Raw genomic sequence first — 14,965 nt, 5'->3', positions numbered from 1 at the left:
TTATTTTTATTTGTATTTATTTATTTTTGAAAGGCAGAGTTAGACAGTGAGAGAGAGAGAAAGGTCTTCCTTCCGTTGGTTCACCCCCCCAAGTGGCTGGTATGGCCCGGGCACTGCGCTGATCCGAAGCCAGGAGCCAGGTGCTTCCTCCTGGTCTTCCAAGTGGGTGCAGGGCCCAAGCGCGTAGGCCATCCTCCACTGCCCTCCCGGGCCACAGCAGAGAGCTGGCCTGGAAGAGGAGCAACCGGACAGAACCGGTGCCCCAACTGGGACTAGAACCCGGTGTGCCGGTGCTGCACGCAGAGGATTAGCCTAGTGAGCCGCGGCCCCGGCCCCAATCATTATTCCTTTTATATACTACACTGTTTTTCTCTAAATGCTTTCAAGTTTCTCCTCAGTTGGGTTTCAGCAATCTGACTATGATTATTTTAGGCACTGTCATCTTTTATCCTGCCTGGGGTTTGCTGAGCTTCCTGGATCTGCACATTTATGTCTCTCAGTATGTCCACTTTCTTCAAATACTTGTGCCTTTTTATTTTGTGCTCATCTGTGCATTTGAGAATTTAATAAAGATGTTTATTGAGGAGGCTGTGTCTGTTGCATGCCCTTTCTGGGGGTGGGAAGAGTGGAAGGAGTAATAAGACCTGACACTACTTCTGTCATACTTGTCTTTCTTCAAGGTTATAGGGAAGGGTTGGGACTATGTTGTTGAACAGGAAGAGCTACTACTCAGTGTTCTGGGTGAGGTCTTTCCTGATTATTCCAGCTTTCACCAGCCACAGATAGGCACTGTCCTATTAAATGCAAGGTCTTATACTCTAAATAGAAACAAATACCTTTGTTGTTATTATGGGGTGGGAGATAAGGAAGCTTCAGGTAGGTTACCTGTTACTGGGTTACCTCTTATTGCTACATAACCCCAATTAACTGCTTTGTGGTTTAGTCTAGAATCCTTTCCACCTCTATATGTAGAACTCTCATCATGCTGCAGTTGATTTTTGTTTGTTTTTGTAACAATCCTGTCTTGTTGTTAGGGTAGTTATTCCTTTTCTCTCATCTAGCCTCATTAATTTTTTAAGGAATTCTTACAGGTTCTGGACTCAACTTCTTGTTTTCTACTGCACTTTTGAGTTTAATGTTTTGAAGCATGTCTTTCCTTCCCTCTTTTTTTTAAATTTAATATTTATTTTGAAAGAGTTACAGAAAGAGGTAGAGCCAGAGGGAGAGGTCTTCCATCCACTGGTTCACTCCCCAAATGATCACAATGGCCAAAGCTGAGCAGATCCAAAGCCAGGAGCCAGGCAGGAACTTCCTCCAGGTCTCTCAAGCAGGTACAGGGGCCCAAGGACTTGGGATATTTTCTACTGCTTTCCTAGGCCACAGCAGAGAGCTAGATTAGAGTGTGTCTGTGTGGGTGCAAACTCTTGAAATCTTTACTTAGTAGAGAGTTGATCTTTTGCATATAAAGTTAATTAAAAATGAATCTAAATGAAGAATGGGACGGGAGAGAGAGTAGGAGGTGGGACAGGAGTAGGGGTGGGAGGGCGGGTATGGGGGGAAGAACTGCTATATTCCAAAAGCTGTACCGATGAAATTTATATTTATTAAATAAAAACTTTCTAAAAAATATATATGGCATCACTGGGGGGAAAAAAAGTAGGTCAGTGAACCCGCACCCCAGGACTTGAACTAGCACCCATATGGGATGTCAATAACACAGGCCAGTGCTTTAACCCACTGCACCACAGTACCAGCTCCTTCCTTCCTCTCTTTCCCCCTTTCTTTTTTACATTTCCTTCCTCCCACCTCTTTTCCTTCCTTCACAATGTTCAGAACAGCTAGATTAAATTAATTAGATAGATAGAGAAGATATACAAGCAATTCTAAATATGACAGGAAGTGTGTGGGGGGGAGAGGAGTGTTTGGCCTAGAGGTTTAGATGACAAATCAGAGTGCCTGGGTTTGATTCTTGGCTCTGGTTTCTGACTCCAGCTTCCTGCTAATGCAACCCTGAGAAGAAGCAGTGATGGCGATTATTGGGTTCTTGCTATCCATGTGGGAAACTGGGATTGGATATCTAGCTCCTCTGGCCTCAGATTGACCTAGAGCTGCTATGGGAATTTGGGGAGTGAATCAGCAGATGAGAGAAGTGGGAGAATTCTTTTTCTCTTTTGTTCTTTCTTTTATTCTTTCTTCTTTTTCCTTTTTTCTTCCTCGCTTTCTCCCTCTCTCCCTTTCCCGCCCTATCAAATAAGATAAATAAATAAGATGGACCAAGAAAGGAACTGTTCACATTCTTAATAAAGAGGTGAGAAGGTCTGGGGAGTTCAGAATGTTCTGAATATACAGAATGTTAAGCTACCAAATTTATAGATTTGATATCTGATACAAAATTTATAGGTTTGATATAGGGTTGATATCTTGCTTGTTTCATGTAGGGTTTGAATTTATCTAGTTTTTTTTTTTTTTTTTTTAGTATCTGCCTTGATTTTCTAATGTTTGTTGATGGACCATGATTTCAAGCTTATACAGTTCTGAAGTCCTATTCAAAAATTGCCATTTTTCCTTATGTTGTCCCACCCCCTCTTCAAGCAAAAACAGAGCAATCTAGAAGAGTTCAGGCTATGCAAACTAAGAGCCATACTGTACAGAAAGCTTTACATATACCATCTCCTTTTAGAAAAATGAAATAATAGCTAAGATATAGAATCAATGCAGATGTCTATCAATTGATAACTGGGTAAAGAAATTATGATATACACATGTGATGAAATACTATTCAGCAGTAAAAAAAAGAATGAAATCTTTTCTTTCACAACAAAATGGATGCAACTGCAGACCATTATGCTAAGTGAAATAAGTTAGTCCCAAAAAGACAAATATCATATATTTTCCCTGATTTGTGGTAACTAATATAGAGTACAAAAAATGTAATGTACATGAGTGAAACTGACGTTTTGAGATTTGAATAGTTTATAGTCCTCTTGAGCAATGGTGGTTTTCTCCTTACTACTTATTCAATTCTTTGTGGAGGGTTAAACTTGTGATTATAAAGAAAATTGAAAGTGTGTCAGTAAAAATTAAAAGAAAAATAAGATGGACTGGTATTGTGGTGTAACAGGTACAGGCACCACCTGCAACACCAGCATCCCATATGGTCACTGGTTTGAGTCCCGGCTGCTTCACTTAAAATCCACCTTTCTGCTAATGGACCCGAGAAAGTAGAGGGATATGGCCAAAGTCCTTGGACCCCTGCACCCATTTGAGAGACCCAGATTAATTGGCTCCTGGCTTTAGCTTGGCCCAGCTCTGGCCATTGCAACTATCTGAGGAATGAATCAGCTAATGGAAGATCTCTATCTTTTCCTCTTTCTCTCTGTAATTCTGCCTTTTGAATAAAATAATTTTTTAAAAGAAAAGAAAAGGAAGAAAAGGAAGAAGTGAGACAGCTAAGGCAGGAAGTATCATTATGCTCTTAAAAGTATATATATGAAATATGTAAAATTTGTTCCCTTTTTAAATAAAAATAAATAAATAAAATAAGCCTCATAAGAACTTTCTGAAAGAAATATTATTAATGTCCTTTTAGAGATGAGGATACTAGACCTAGAGGGGTTATATAACACATCTGATCTCTCACCAGTAATAAGAGTAATAGGTAGTTTGTCTCAGAGTCTCTGCTTTCACTGAACCTACAGTGACTCTGAAAACAAAACAGTCTGACACAGTAAGTTAACAGAGAGAACACTGTTAGGAAAAATCATTAGGGAAGGCTTCATAGAACTGTGTGGCCCCCTCTGAGGATTTGAAGAATAATCATTATGAAGGAAGAATGCAGTTGGGACCCTATCTCTTGGATCCAAGAGTACAGAAACATCCCATTTCCTCACACACTGCCTTCTTCTGGGGAACTATTCCTCACTGTACTTTAACTATACTAAGATCTCTTAAACAGAGGTTGTCAGTCATGGTATCCCTGACTCCTCACATAATCCAAGTCACTAGGAGTTCAGGAACTGCTGGGTTTAAGGTAGAGGGCTCAGTGCTATCTTTCCTACTGGAAAAGTTAAGGTGTGCATCACAATGGTTTGGCCAGTCAAGGGTTCTTCTTTAGGAGATGGTGTGGTACAGAGGAAAATAAGGCCAAACAATAAGACTCCAGTTATCTCTAAGGCAGTTTCACTGCTGACCCTCCTGTAACTGTAGAACCTAACTAGGTTTTGGTATCAATGCAGATTCTGATAATCTCTCCTCTGCCACCAGCTGAACTAGAGGTGGCACTGTCATTCCTTACTGCTATACAACTTGAAAGATAGCAAAATACACACAATGATGAATTAATCTTTTTGACCATGAAGCATAGCATCATTTTATTTTGGAAAAATGGAATTTAGGGAGTTTGTTGTACAGATAGTATGTGGGTGCTCCATTTCTGATGCCTAACTACTGTCCTACTCCCCACTTACCATATTATTGAAATCATCCAAAGTCTTCCCCAGTTTTATTTTTTACTTTAAGTCAGCCTTGGACATTAAAACCAACAATTTTCAGATTTTTTAATCACACAAATAGCACTTATTTATTGCAATGAAAAATTACAAAAAGAAAAATGATAGAATAAACTAAAACCTTACCATATAGAAATAATGTAAATGATATATTTTGATCTATTTCCTTTCTTTGTAAACATAAACTTAAAAAACCAAAATGACTAATTTTGAGTTCTTCATCCTCTAATCACAACTACAATGCATTTTTTCACTGAATTGTATTTCATTTTCATTATTTTCTAATGATTTCATGTTCTGTCTGGAAAATAACTAGTGCCTTTGAAAAAAACCTAAATTTTCAGGGCAAAGGGAAGTAATTTCTCATTCCTTGGCCTAGAATGTTCTTTCTTTCTTACTTTAATTAGTTGTTTCCTGTTCATTCTTCAGATCTTATTTCAAGAATCAACTTCTTTGAGAAGTCAGATTAAATCTATCAAAAGTATTCTTTGCTATACTTGTAAAAGTTACAGTTTATTATGTTTGACATTATCCAGATTATAGGAATTGTTGCTCACTGTTGGAACCCTAGTGCTTAGCACAAGTGCCTGAGGGCTGGCAATTTTTTAAATAAAAGAATGACTGGAATAATTCACCTGCAAGGAAATACTTTATTTATTAAAGAAGTAGCACCATGTATCAAGTGTTACTGTGTGCTACCTACCCTATGCATATCTATATCATTACATTTCTTCCAGTCCAAAATGCATTGCTCCAATTTCACAAATGAGGAAATTGAGATTTCAGAACAGTAATAAATTTTCCCAGATACAAGTAAGAGATAAAATATTTGAACTCAGGTCAGAGCATTCATTTACACTTTTAGTTTTATCTGCCATTACTGGATCTTTTATTCTTGAAAGTCATTATGTGTGGCTTGTTTGCAAAATCACTCCATCCCTACATTGCAAATCGGATTTTGTTATGTCAAAGAAGAGAACTTAGAATAAGGGGCAAAGAAAACAGGACGCTATTAGAACCGGCAAAACGGTGTGCCTTTGAGCTAGGAACTTAACCTTCCACAAAGGTCACCAAAAAAAAAAAAAAAAAAAAGCAAAACTGAGCAGGACCTAAGACATCTAGTCCGATTTCCTTGTTTTATAGCTGACAGACTAAATAGCTTGTATAATCCACAACGTGGCACAGCTGTAAGCCAACTCTGAGTCATGCTACCCCTCCTTGAACAAATATTTACTTGAGAGTCTACTCTATTAGCATTCAGCAGCAGTATGTTTCCCATTAGGTATTGATTTTGGCTTTCTTTCTTCCCTAATATTTTTCACTCCATCATTTCTTAAAATGTCCTTAGATTCAGAGTTACAGGCGCGCGGGGTGGAGGGGGTGGGGAGGGAGTCTAGTGCAAGCCCGGTGTCAGGCACCGAGTGGCGTGACCCCAGTCAGCAGCTGGTCCCATGGCGATCCCAGAAAGCAGAGACGCCTCTCACCAAAAGGAGTCACTCCCCGATAATCCAGGCGAACGGGGCGAGCCAGAGAGGGGCGAGGCTTTGTTTTCGGGAGACGAGGCCTTTGATTTTCCAGTGACCCCACAAGTAAAGCCATGGGAGGAAACTCGTTTTGGTACATGACACTATGCCCTTTGCTTCTGCTCCACTGGTGACTGGGCGCCCCAACACCTCGCCAGGTGTCAGTCGGGTCTCTCCAACCCAGGTTTAATCCTCTCTTCTGTCCTGAGAGAGGACCACCAAACGGATACCTTCACCGCCGCCGTTGGCCTAGAGTCCCCGGTGATTGCCTTCCACCACCCCTGGTCTGCGCAGGCGGCCCCAAAGATCGAGAAGGGTCAAGTTCCTTGGGCGCCGGAGACAGTGCCACGCGAAGCCTTCTGGGCAGGCAGCAGCCAATCGTCACGAGGCATACACGAGCTCCAGCCAATCAGCACCCGTCTTATTCCTGAGTACCGCCCGCGCCGGCCTTTTCTCCCCACCCCCTTCCCGGTGCCTGTAGACGCGGCTGTAGCTGCTGCTGCCTGCGGAGCTGATCTGCGTCTGTGGACGGCTCCCCTCTGGCGCTCTTGGGTTTCTCCTGTTTCCTTCACTGAGAATGAGTCCCTGCGCTGCTGTGTGTCGACCCCGCGGAGACCACCGGCGCAGTTTCATCTAGCGACTGGTGAGGGAGGGATCGGGGCGGCCCGACCGCGCCGAGCGGGCTGAGGCGACCGTGTCCCATCACCCCGGGGACCGTGGGAGAGTACTCGCTCTCCGGAGGGTGCGGATGGTCGCGGACACCGGTGGCCTAGGTGGGCCGCGGGGAGGGGACTCCACGGCGGCGTTGCGCGAGGCGACGCGGGGCCGATCGAGCGGCCCGGGTCCTGGCGGCCGCCTCTCCACCGCCCCCCTCGGCTAATGAATGGCCTGTCGGGGCGACGTGCTACGTTGCTGTCCTGCGGGACACGCCCTCCAGCGATGTTGTATTCCCGGTTCTAGTTGTGTGGCATCACTTCCCTTTGAATCTTGACTTTGAAGCCACTCCTGGGCTCGCCCATGACCCTTGACCCCTTGGTGGAATCGGAGTTTGAGTTCATTCTGGGAACACTGACGCAGAGTCGCTCGGCTGAGTGGGAACGGACCTACCTAAAAAGGCCCCAGCTCTGGGGAGGTGGGGGGAAACAGAGGCTGGAGGCCTTTTGTTCTGGTATCTAGCGGAGCTGTCAGGTTCAAAAAGACTTTTAGTTAAGTTGCAGAACAGGTACCCAGGCCATCCATGACTCCTGTTGTCCAATGTAGTTCATAAAACCTAAGGAGTGTTAGCCAGGTGGGATATTTTTCAGGTAGCAGAGGTTGATGTAGCATATGTTTTCTTACTCTTCCAAGTAGAGTATTTGAAATTCGAAGTTTATCAGAACTACTGAAAGAGTAGTAGAATATCTATACCCATAATGTGATGCAAGGTCACACACTTGAGTAGCCGCTTCTTGATCATTTCCCTCCTTTTTTTCTTTTGAATTCCTAGATTTTTATTTGTTTTAGAAACTGAAGCAGCGTAGCTGAGGACACCAATAAAATGTTTTCCAAAAAGAATCATTACAGGCATTTGCAGAAACTTTCATCACCACTATTTACTTCAAGGAGTTTAAAGAATGGCTATGTTTTATATTTAAAACAACTAACTTTATTAGGGTCTTTTAGTATGCTAAATTCTATGTAAAGAACATATTTTTAACCCTCAAAGTGCTTCTGGACTATCAAACTCTATAGACCAAAAGAGAATATACTGCTAATGAAAGGAGCTCCATATTATTTGGTTATTGTTATAAATGATACAAAAATAATTAATTTTACTATCCTAAATAGTGCAACAATTCTTTGTCACATCTAGAATTTTGCTTGCCCCTAAAATTTAGGGATTTTCTCTGTTGTAAAATCAGACATAGCATTGATAGATTATTGAACTGATGTTTCCATGTATTTTTCTCCCTATGAATATTTGAAAAAAGTTATGATATTAATAAAGCTAAAATACTTATTTCTTAAAGTTTTAAGTACTTGTATTTTAAAAATATATGGACTATTTTTGGGGTTATAAATTTTTTTCTGAAGTTTTTTGATTGAGTCACTATAATTTGTAGCTTATACCTGTTATTTTAAAATAGAAAGAAGTAGAAGGAGGATATTTTAGTTTCAAAGAGCATTTTAAAAACAATAAGCCTATTTATTTAATATGTACTATTTTGTGAGAAACATGAGGAAATATAGCATTCTCTCCTTTCCCCCCCAAAAAAGCTTAAAATCTTAATGTGTAGGTGAGGCAGGTTATTATTGTTGGCATTTCATATGAAATTGAGAATTGGTTCGGTTAAGTTACTTGCCCAAGGTTTGAGATAGTAGGACCGCAATTCATATGACTACACATAAAAGTAATTTTTCTACTTCTACTATACTGTTTCTCATTGAAAACTTAACTGTGTTTTGAGAGAGCAGTTTGGTAGGGTAGAATATACAAAATCTAGAGGATTCTTTTCTGTTGCTGTGATTTCAGATAACTTTAAGTTTCAGGTTACTTTAAACTTTCCGATGAAGGTAATCATATTTACAAGGATGATAATGAGGAGTACATTAGTTAATTTATGTAAAACTCTATGCATGTCCATGTGAAAGTTCAAATGATAGTAGGTGTGTTTGAAAGCCATGAGGAAGCGGCAACCATATAAAAATTTGGGTGAAAAACACTCCCAGCTGAATATAGTTCAGTGATTTTCTCATCTGTTTATCAATGTCCCTTTCCCCCCTTTTTTTCCTTCACATTTGTTAAGTGCTAATCATATGAATGCATTGTCTCACTTCATTTTTCAAAACGAGTCAGGAGATAATAGTTCTCCCCTTTTTTACAAATGAGAGAATTGAAGCTTGGAATAAAATTAAGTGATGTGCCAAGATCATTTAACTAGTAAGTGATGTACCTGGGTTACTGGCTCTGTTCTCAATTTGGTGTCTTGAACTTCATAAGCTGTGTGATGCCCCATGCCTAACTGAAATCATCTTCCTGGGGTCACAGGCTATTAACGAAAGAAATGGATATTCAGGGCCTGTGGTGTGGCATAGCAGGTAAAGCTGCTGTCTGCGGCACCAGCTTCCCATGTGGGCCCTGGTTCGAGTCCTTGCTTTGCTGCTCCTCTTTTGATCCAGCTCCCTGCTGATGTGCCTATGAAAGCAGGAGAGGATGGCCCAGGTACTTGGGTCCTTGCATCCACATGGGAGACCCGAAAGAAGCTTCTGGCTTCAGATTGGCTCATCTCTGGCCTGCCGTTATGGCCATTTGGGAAGTGAGCCAGGGGATAGAAAATCTCTCTCCCTCTCTCTCTCTAACTCTTTCAAATAAATCTTAAAAAAAAAAAAAAAGAAAGAAAAAGAAAAATGAACAACTGAAAATTACGTGTGAAATTTTCTGTATTATACGTGATCAATATGAAGTACTGAAAGGAAACTGAATTGATGAAGTAAAGCAATTGTTCAGCGCTGAAGACTAGTCCACTATCAAAGTTTTAGCCAATCGAAGTTGGGCACTGAAAAACAGCTCACAATCCTTCTACTTACCCTCAGTTAAGAATATAGTTATCTTCCTAAATCACAAACTTGATCATGCTATTCCCTAATATACCCAAGACCAAAATGAACCAATATCCATTTTTAAAAATTTATTTATTTACTTGAGAGCCCCTTGTTTTTCTTATTTTCAAAGTATTTACCCTTTCCTTGTTTTCCTGTCATTCAACCTAGAAACATATGCGTTATTGCCTCATGCTGTTAATTCAGGATTCTAAATATGTCTTTGGGTTGAATACTTTCTTAATCCCTGGGCACTTAAGTCTGTCCAAAATTTAATTCATCCTATGTGTATGTTAGTACTCACTGCTTTTTGTTTTTTGAATTATTTGAAATTTTCAGGATGGACCATGGTAACTACAGTGCTTTTGTATCTACCTTGTCCTCTGCTTTGAGTGTCTACCCACCCTGTTTTATCAGAGAAGCACATGCTCATTTTTCAAGTCTTAGTTTATACACCTGTGTGTCACTCATTTTATCTTGACCATAGGTTTAAAATCATAATATAGTTTTATTACTTGCTTAAGTAAATCAGTTTTCTCTACCAAACTGTGACCCTTTTAACAATAGGGACTGTGTAACATAATATTTTTTGTTCAATGTAGTTTGTCAATGTAGTCGTTAAACTTGCTATATATTCACTTAAGTATTCATAAATCTATATTTTATTTAAGATGTTTATTTCCTGTTTGTTTTTGTATTCCCGATGCTGTGTAACCTGTGGATGCACTGGAAAAGGCAGTGTAATATAACAGAAACAGCATGGGCTCTACCATTAAGCAGATCTGTGTTTGAATTCTAACTCCCTATTTTACTGATAGAATGATTTAGGTGTCTTACTTACCCATATGTGATGTAAAATTTCTGGTATATATTTAGGTAATTAATAAATATTTCCTTTGATTTTTTTTTCTCTTCAGTAAGCATTTTTTTGAATACATAAATAAGACATGCAATAGGCATTGCAAATACGGGCTAGGAATTTAGGAGAGGTGTGTGGACAGAAGACAGATTGAGAAATATGAGCATGTAGGGTAGAATTAAAAGCATGAAAGGAACTGAAATCATCCAAGGAGACTATGAAGTAGAGAAGCTTAGAGAAGTACAGCATTTGAAGGTCAGGGGAAGGGATAGTGCCCTAGGAAGAGGTAGGAAGAGAAGTCTCACTTTGCCTCAAAGACTTTGTCATTTTAGGAAACCTTTCAAGACTCCTGAAGAGAAAAAGACTTAAAGGGGACAGTGTTTGATGCAGAGGTTAAGATAACACTTGAGACTCCTGTATCCTATATCGGGGGTGTTTGGGTTTAAGTCTGGGCTCTGTTTCTGAATCCAGCTTGTTGCTAATGTGTACCCTGGTAGGCAGCAGCTGGTACCTCGGATAGTAGAGTCCCTCTCACCCGTATGATGTCTTTAGAGAAGTATGCAGGTAACAGTAATATTGAAGTTCAAATATGAATTTTGAGATTAAAATTTACTATCTTTATTACTGAAGAAATAATAGTAAAAGCTACTATTTGTTGAGTGCATATTTAGTGCCAGGCACCATGGTAGGTATTTTCATTTGTTGTTACAATAACCCTGTGAGGATTCTGGCATTATCTCCATGTTCAGAAGAAGAAATGAGTTCTTGGAGAGATTATATAATTTTGAATTATATAACTAGTAACAGCCGTCATTGCTATATTTGTATTCAAATATGTAGAACTCTAAGAAACCTTAGCTCTTAATCACTTCTATATTTATATTCATAGTATACTGTGTGTATTTCTCTCTATGATGGTATGGTATGACATATTTAGTACCTTTATCCCCCCTTTTAAATGTATGTAAGAATCTGTAGTAACAAATTAGGGGATTCTCTTTTGTTGTATCTTAATTCTTTTCATGGAAAGTATGAGTGATTCACCAGTAAATAGTTCCTTTTGGATATTATGCATACACTGAAAATACAAAGACAGTAGTATTTTAGAGCCTCAAAAGAGTAAAATGAACTCTATGTGACTATTTTGTCATATGTGATGTTTTCCAGTTCTGACATTTTAAACTACTTGAGTCTTTGGTACCTTTTTTTGTGGCAGTTAGTTGCCAAACACTTGTTTGATTTTGGTTCAAATAAACATTTCAAAGGAGAATGATTTTGATAAGGATGATATCAAATTACAAAACATATAAATTAGTAGAAACAGACTTGGAACTAGGAAGGCTTAGGAATTATCTAGTTCAGTGTTCTCATTTTCAGGTGAGGAATCAGAATAGTTTAGGAAACTGATTACAACTCAGGCTTCTGACTCTTAGTATAATTTGAAGTAGGAGTGGAAAACACAGATTTGGAATGTTTCTCCTATATAGTAAACTTAAATCCCTCTAAATAGTCTTCTTAGAAGGTTTTTCTCCTTTTTATCTTTGAACATTTTTCTGTTGTTTTTATTTTTATTAATTTCTAATGTTTGTTTTTTATTTATTTTCATCTACTTGAAAGGCAGAGCAATGGGGAGAGAGACATAGTGAGAGAGATCTTCCATCTGCTGGTTCACTTCCCTAATGGTCATGACAACCTGGACTGGGCCAGACTGAACCCAGGAGCCCAGAACTCCATTCAGGTCTCTCACAAAGCTGTAAGGGGCCCAAGCACTTGAGCCAATAATCACTGCTTCCCATGATGCATTAGCAGAAAGCTGGAAGCAGAGTAGCAGGGACCCAAATGGCACTCCAATGTGGGATGTAGGTGTAGTTTTTAAACTATACTGAATTTATTCATCTGTTATGACTTTGTATTTAATGTCATACATAGAAAGGCTTTTTGTACTTTGTAATTATGAAGAGTCTTCTGTGTTTTCATTTAGTATTTTTGTAAGTTTCATCTTTTATTAGGTCTTTGAACTGCCTAGAGTTTATATTGTTATAAGGTATAAAGTAAATATCTCAAGCCACTTTTTTCATTTAGCTATCCTGTGTTTTAATACTGTTTGTTTAAATAGCATCTCCTTCTGTGGTGAAGGACCTTCCAGGCAGAGAATTAGCATAATGCATGCTCTTAGTAAAAACTGAGTAACTGGTGAGAGCGTTGCTTGTTGTGTTGAGGATGATGGTGCAGTTTTGGGAGGTAAAGTTTTAGGACAGAATTCCCACAGAGAATGTAGATCTAAGTGTGTTTATAGTTTGGGAGGACATAGTTTGTGGAGTAAAGGAGGGAAGGCATGGTGAGGAGGTTGTTTGGTATAGCAGTTGCTCTTTGGGATACCTGCATCTGCTGTTAGCGTGCCAGGGTTTGAGTACTGGCTCTGTTGCAATTCCAGCTTCCTGATAATGGGCACTCAGGAGATTGCAGGTGATAGCTCAAGTAGTTGTGTCTCTGCTAACCATGTGGGAGACTTGGACTGAATTCCTGGCCCCTGGCTTTGGCCTGGCGCAGCTGCAACTGTTGCAGGCATTTGGAGAGTGACTAGTGAATAAGAGGTTTCTTTCTCTGCCCCTCAAAAAAATAAGCAAATAAATAAAAAGGTGACTATTCTAGAAGGAAGGATGTTGACTCCACAGTATAGACACAGAGTGGAAAAAAAGAGTTGAGTGACTAATGCAAATATAGAAAGCAGGTATGAAAAGTTGATGGGCTTTTTTTTTTCAAATGGGAATTAAGAGCATATAAATATTGAAGTAGCTGTAAAGTACTTGAGGATAGTGAGATATTTTATATTTTTATTTTCTCTTTCTCCTTCTCTTACAGGTCATCCTTGCAATTATGGATTTTTAAACAGATCAGACAGTGTGGAGGGGGAGTCCCCTCCTCACTCCCCCTTGGTGCTCGACTCCAGGAATAATTTATAGACTGTGGAATTTTTAAATGAAGAACTTATATTTGATATGAACTTTATAGAGCTATTTATAATTTTTTGATTTAAGTGCCAAAAAATTGTACAAAGATATATAGTTTTGTATTAATGCTGTGAGGATTTACATTATTATCCAAAAAGGGCCATTTATTCTCTGATTCTTCCTAGATAGCACTTTGTGTCCTGGCTTCTTCATTTTTTGAAATTAGTCTTAACTGGCTATTCTGAAGAAGTCAGCAGTATAAAAGTGATTAGGATGAATTCTTCCATCCCTGACTGCACATCAAAGTGTCAGTCACTGAAACATGCTTTGGATGTCATTTCTGTGGTAACAAAGGGGAGTGAAAACCAGATTAAAGCTTTTCTCTCTAGTCATTGTTACAATGCTGCAACTATCAAAGATGCCTTTGGAAGGAATGCCCTCCACCTGGTTTCCTCCTGTGGAAAGAAAGGAGTGTTAGATTGGCTGATCGAGAAAGGAGTGGATCCATTAGTGAAAGACAAGGAGTCGGGCTGGACAGCATTGCACAGAAGCATTTTTTATGGACATATTGATTGTGTTTGGTCTCTATTAAAGGTAAGTGTCATCTGTTTACTGAAAGCTTATATTTTGTAAGGTATATGTTTTCCTTAATCTTTTTCATATATCATTTAGTTTCTAAAAAGGGTATGCATTTATTCTTATCACTAGTTTGATATTTCTTTACTATTTTAACTTTTTCTTGAGATTAAAATCTCATATGTGTTTTAAAATATATTTATTTATTTTAGAAGCACAACAAGAGATAGATAAAGAGAGAGAGAGAGAGAGAGAGAAATCTTCCACCTACTGGTTTACTCCCCAGATGGCCACTACAGCCAGGTCTGGACCAGGCTGAAGCCAGGAGCCAGGAACTCCATCAGGGTCTCCCACATACATGGCAGGAGCACAGGCATAGTGCCTTCCCAGGCGCATTAGTAGAAAGCTGGATCAGAAGCAGAGCACCAGGATTCAAACTGAAACTCTGATATGGGATGCTGGCGTTACAGGCAGGGGCTCGACTCACTGAGCTACCACGCAGTTTACTTAAACTTTTTATGTTGTAGAAGTTTAAACATACATCAACATTTATAAAATATAATGAGCTATCGGCCAATTTTGTGTTATATGACATCCCATATTATTATTTTTTTAAATATTTATTTATTTATTTGAAAGGCAGAGTTACAGAGAGGCAGAGGCAGAGAGAGAGGTCGTCCATCTGCTGGTTCACTCCCCAGATGGCCACAATAGCCAGAGCTGTGCCTATCTGAAGCCAGGAGCCTCCTCCAGGTCTTCCATGCGGGGCAGGGGCCCAAGGCCTTGGACCGACTTCCACTGCTTTCCCAGGCCATAGCAAAGAGCTAGATTGAGAGTGGAGCAGCCAGAACTCTAACTGGTTCCATATGTGATGCTGGCGCTGCAGACCAGGACTTTAATTCACTGTGCCACAGCGCCAGCCCCCCATATTATTTTGTAATAAGTTCTAGGCACTTTTAATTAGTACTA

At 39.6% G+C, this 14,965-nt stretch overlaps 1 protein-coding gene across 2 annotated transcripts in view; it reads left to right on the top strand.

The window, feature by feature from the left end:
• Positions 1 to 6,487: 6,487 nt before the first annotated feature.
• IBTK (inhibitor of Bruton tyrosine kinase) overlaps positions 6,488 to 14,965 on the top strand; it is an 88,631-nt gene continuing 80,153 nt past the window's right edge. For both annotated transcript variants that reach the window (XM_062186416.1, XM_062186415.1), the window contains exons 1-2: positions 6,488 to 6,674; positions 13,332 to 14,014. In XM_062186416.1, the coding sequence (XP_062042400.1) occupies positions 13,694 to 14,014 (321 nt within the window). In that variant the 5' untranslated portion in view covers positions 6,488 to 6,674; positions 13,332 to 13,693. The remainder of the gene's footprint in view (positions 6,675 to 13,331; positions 14,015 to 14,965) is intronic.

This window comes from Lepus europaeus, chromosome 3, assembly GCF_033115175.1.
Source record: "Lepus europaeus isolate LE1 chromosome 3, mLepTim1.pri, whole genome shotgun sequence".
NCBI classification, from domain to species: domain Eukaryota; kingdom Metazoa; phylum Chordata; class Mammalia; order Lagomorpha; family Leporidae; genus Lepus; species Lepus europaeus.
The sequence above is the reverse complement of the archived record's forward strand: the minus strand, read 5'-3'. Positions and strand labels throughout refer to the sequence as shown.